The sequence below is a fragment of the Morone saxatilis genome, unplaced genomic scaffold (genome assembly GCF_004916995.1).
Source record: "Morone saxatilis isolate NCDOM2014 unplaced genomic scaffold, NCSU_SB_2.0 Contig9, whole genome shotgun sequence".
Classification (NCBI taxonomy): Eukaryota; Metazoa; Chordata; class Actinopteri; family Moronidae; genus Morone; species Morone saxatilis.
The window spans coordinates 11573756-11579009 of NW_023340268.1; the positions used below are offsets into that span (position 1 = coordinate 11573756).

Consider the following 5254-nt stretch of genomic DNA (forward strand, 5'->3'; position numbering starts at 1 on the left):
ATATATATATACATATATATTGAAAGCTCCAGAACAGCCACTAATGAAACTTGTGGTGAGATTGTTTCTAATATCAACAATGAACTTTCAGTCTGGTTGTTTATACTGTCACAATGTCAGTGTGTCGCTGGTTTTCCAGTTCATGTTATATTACCACACTAATGCAGGCTACCATTATCTAAACTGCAGCCTCTAAATGATAATAAAGTTGAATCAACACCTCTTCAAAATAGTTTAAATAAAAAATGACTATTATAACCTTTATAACTAGTTTATTCGAGGAACGTATTAGACTGTATTAGTTTTAGCTTTAGTTTTCCTAATAAACTTGGAACTTAGTGTATTATCGTAGTTGAGAAATGAAGACGAAAGTACAATCATTTTGTAGGAAATGGGGAGTATCTTTTGTGTCAGTTTTGTATTTAAAGCTATTTGTGGAGTGTTTCCTTCACCTGAACTTACTTATTACATGTTGACAGCGGATGCAGCTGTCGTCTTTGAGTACTTAATCACCATTTACTTGGATGAACAGGAATTTGCTTCAGAAAGATAACACAAAGAGGTTACTCTTTGCTCCTGTCTTCTGTCTCTCTTTCTTTCTCTCTGTCTGGAGTCTGCATCTCTATGGCCCTGTGAGTTTTCCCAGCATGCTTTTCTCACGCTGTAATGTCACACCTGAGTATAAGGTGACTCTCTGGAGCCTGGGGCTTTGAGGTCATCTTTACACCACTGTGCCGGGAGGAAAGGTGCACACATGTGTACTTCAACACTAACATAGGTTGCTATGTATGTGTGTGTGTGTATGGGGGTAGTGTGTACATGGACTCTCATGCCAATGAGACAACACTAAACTCCCATTACCACCCACCATATAATGATATTTCACTTTAGTTTCTTCAGTCTGCATCGTGTGCAGGTCTGTTCTACGACAAGAAAAATAATTCTTCAAGAGCAACAGAGTAAAACATGATCCTCAATAAGTAAAACAACACTCCTACAATATGTGTGTGTGTGTGTGTGTGTGACTAAGAGACCTGATGATTACATAATTACAATTAAGTTGTAACGCCTAAGTAATCGCTGTCAAGTACTTCTAAATGAGATTCGTCTTATGACTGACTAACCTGCATGTGTGTGTTATCAAATATGTGTGTGTGTGTGTGTGTGTGTGTGTGAGTGTGTGTGTGAGTGTGTACGTGTACGTACGTGTGTGTGTGTGTGAGCTCCTGCTTTAACCAAACCTCAGGACCTGGTCAGGAGACTGTGACAAGCTTTATCATATTTTTTAGTGCTGGGTGGGGCAGCATCACCAACCGAAAACAACGCAGGCAAGAGTCCCCACGCTGTGTGCAAGGTTTTCACTTTATAGTATGTGTGTATGTGTGTGCGTGTGTGTGAGAGAGAGAGCGAGAAGTTGGCAACGTCACTACATACCTGTGACAGGTGTTGTCGTTTTTATTTTTATCACATGCCATCATGAAATGATGATAATGATTATTCAGGAAACACCGTGCATAGCTTCACACACACACACACACAGACAGGACAGACTTAGTAAACAATTGAGGGTCTGATTTGACACCATCATGTTGTTACTACAGAGCAAAGACTGGCATGAATTACTGCTTCTTCCTTTACAGTCAATAATCATTTAAGCTTAAAACAGCAACAAATATTTCATGATCACAAAAACAATCTAAATAATAATAAAATATGTGAATAAGAAATCAAAAACTGAGATGTCACTCATTGTAGATCTTTATTTTAACCTTCATCAGGCAGGACAGCTGTGCTCGAGGACCTCGGGGAACGTTCAAATATCAATAATGTGCTTGAGGTTGAAACCACACAAGCTTTTTTTTTTTTTAATGAAGTCCTAAAACAGGTTTAGGTGTGAAAAGTACTTCAGAGGGACAGCAAGAGAATAAATCAAGAGATCAACAGTTTTACCCCCTTTCAAAGTAGACAGATGACACAGATCAGTCCAGTGTTTGTACCAATAACTCTCAGGCGTTAAATTTCCAAGACTGTCGTATGCGGGCCGCAAGAAGGAACTGCAGATCAACATGGTGGACTGATGGATATCAGTCATCAAACAGGACAGGCTGACAAACCAGTTATAACTCAGCTGGATGGACAACTTGTGTCAGACAAATTCTACCTGGTCATCATGAGGAGTGGGACACAAGTTCATCTTCTGTATGTGAACTGTGAGATTGGTTAAACACATTTCTAGGGTACAGAAAGTGAAACTGCTGAACTGTATAAAACTATGATTGTGTTGTTGTTTCTGTTTCTTTTCAGCTGGTTGACCAGATGAACTACAGGTGCTTTAATATTAATGACCCTCTGGGCTAAAGGGGATGAATTAAAGATCACATTTGGACTTTTAAGTGTTGTAGGGCCAATGGAAAACTTAATCAGTGTGTTTCAGCAGAAACTAAAGTATATTTAGTCATTGTAATACCAGTGGAAAGCTGATCCTGTTTGCCTACATCTGAGAAATATGTGCGGCTTGTGGGGAATCCCAAGACTCCTTAAAATAGGCGACTTGTTTCCACTAAAAAGGTGCCACCCTAACGTTGAAACGTCCTGGTCAACATGTGCACACACAACCAGCTGTCTTATGCTGCCCCCTACTGACCTGAACTGAACTGAACTGTAATGAACTTGAACGGTATCTGACATTTGTTATCAGTTGCATCACACTTGCAATGATTTTACTGTACAGTGTTTCTCAAATGGGGGTACGTGTAGGCCTAGGGGTACATTGGAGTACTGCAGGGGGTAAATGACATTCAAAGACTTATGCATAATTTCTAAAACAAGTATACAATTAGTTCAGTTAAAATCAGTAAATCTAAGTTCCACAAACCACATTTTATATTCAATATTCCTCATTTAAATGAAATTGTTAACGGCTGTAAACAAGCCAATGTTTCTGCAACTTATTAAAAACATTTAGTTCAATGCTGATGTTTGTCATGAATTTAATGATGGGGAATAAACATTTGAAATGAGGCTTTTGAGTGTTTTGCACTGGTTAGGGGGTACTTGGATGACAGAATATATATTAAATATCAAGAGAGTACAATAATGAAACAAGTTTAAGAACCACTGCTGTAAATGAAAATACAATAAATGGACATATGGCAAAATAACAAATGCTGCTTGGGGAAAATATGAAATAGATACATGATTCATTGTGTGTTAAGACCAATAATAATAAAAACAAACAGGAAAACACAGTAGCTGAAGACTAAAACGGGCTAATTGAAAATGCCTTAATGTTAAAGAAAATGAATAAAGCTTTTGGTTTATTTTCACACTTTTATTTATTGATTATATTTTCGACTAATAATCTATTACTGGCTTGGTTTTGGGGTTTCACATATGATGCAATGCCTGTTTAAGGACTAAGAGATAAGGAAGTAAAGTATTATAAGATAGTCCCCTTAATTGCAGCAACTTGCATCACACTAAGCACACTGGAGCGGGCAGCTGGAAAACGAAAGTAGGATGTTAAGTTTCGTTTTCCGGACTATCAGCTGCTGCGGAGCATAAATACTGAGACGCTGCAGAGACACATCCAGAAGACAAACGTCGTTTCATCTGTACAGATACCAGAAACTCATCAGATATCAAAATCTTCATTTGACAACATGAGCGGATCTACAGGTAAAAAACTAAATGTGTTTTTTGTTTTTGTTTAATGGGTTGCTGTGCTTTTTAATTTGATGCTTTGAAATATTTGTTTTGATCGATTTGTTTTGACGCCATTGCTGCAGCGTCAACATTTCTAGTGTTTATAATTCTTCACATTTACCGCATTTTATACATTTTCGTGTGACGTTGATTCAGGATTGTTGATTCAAATTAATAGAAAAAAGGGTGTGACTAATTTTCAAAAGTCAAACTTGACAAAAATACTTATTTTTGCTCTTTTACAACCTTGTTTTGATCCCTTCCTTATCAGTGCTTTTGTTTTTTATTTCCTCTGCTGCAGAATGGGTTCCTTCCCTGTGGTTGGACACCTTTAATGAGTTGCTGGAAGACAATGAGCTGGATTATGAAGATCAGTGGAGTCTCAACTTCAACTACACCCAGACAGACACAGTTACCAAGGAGGAGAAGAAGAGGGGTTGGAAAGTCTACTGCCACCGTGCATACGCAAAGTATGTATTGTTGCATATTCCCAAACTATAAAGATATAAACATATATAACTGTAACCTTCAGGCAGTAATAGACGTTCAGGTCAAGGTGGATACAACTTTATTGTCGTTGGCTGAATACAGGTCGACTAGTTTCCTCAGATTCCTCATTCCTGTTGTTCAGGCCAGGTCATATGATATGAAGTAATGTTTTGATAAAATAAGATCATGTGTGCAGTGTTAAAACAGTGTCATTATGTGGAAAACCCTGGTACTGCACCCTGGGTAAAGAGGGCAAGTCATCCTGCTGTATAGCAACTCAGAATAGCAACTAGTGGTGGAAGAAATATCCTGCATTCAAACCCCTACTGAAGGAAAAGCATCAAAATATACTTAAAGTACCAAAAGTAATGGTCCATTGTAGAATGATATGTTATATTACTGGATTATACTTGTACATCACTTTAATGTTGCAGCCGGTATAAGGGAGTTTTTATTATTTATTTTTTATTTGACATATAAAACAGATATTTTCCAGTCAAACACTGTATGAGGAATACATATTTATTGGGAAAAAGTTAGAAAAAATACCTTATTTCCATTGTGGTCCCCTTTCCAGTAAAGACAAAGATGGTAACACAAGTCACAGATGACTCAGATACACTGAAATACAATACATCATTCATATGTGGTTAATTTATTTATTATTTATTAGTTATTTTATATTTTGTATTATCTTAATTAAGTAACAAAGGTCATAAAATAAATGCAGTCCCTCCAAACACAGTATCTGCTGACGATTAGTTTTCTGCCGCTGACTCTCGTCTGTCCTCTCGTGTCTCCCACAGTTTCCAGTGTGGATCCTGCAACAAGACCTGGCCTTCAGCACGGGTGGTGGTGTTGTTCCGCTACCGGCTGCGTGGCGACCGGGGGACAGTGATCATGCGTCCCTTTGGACAGTCCTGCCGCAGTTGCCGAGACGACGAGTTTGAACTCCCTGGTTTTTCCAATAAAGTGGTGGAGGAAGCCTTGCTTAGGCTGTTCAGCAAAATCCGGAAGAATTGCTACGGAGATGAGGACGATGATGATGATGGCTCTTCAG

At 38.2% G+C, this 5254-nt stretch overlaps 1 protein-coding gene across 1 annotated transcript; it reads left to right on the forward strand.

Annotated features, from left to right (window-relative positions):
• Positions 1 to 3517: 3517 nt before the first annotated feature.
• Positions 3518 to 5250, forward strand: LOC118343189 (receptor-transporting protein 3-like; the record flags this gene model as incomplete). Its single annotated transcript, XM_035681946.1, has 3 exons — positions 3518 to 3678; positions 4007 to 4175; positions 5001 to 5250. Coding segments are annotated over exons 1-3 (435 nt in total), but the record flags the coding sequence as incomplete, so codon positions are not given.
• Positions 5251 to 5254: the final 4 nt, after the last annotated feature.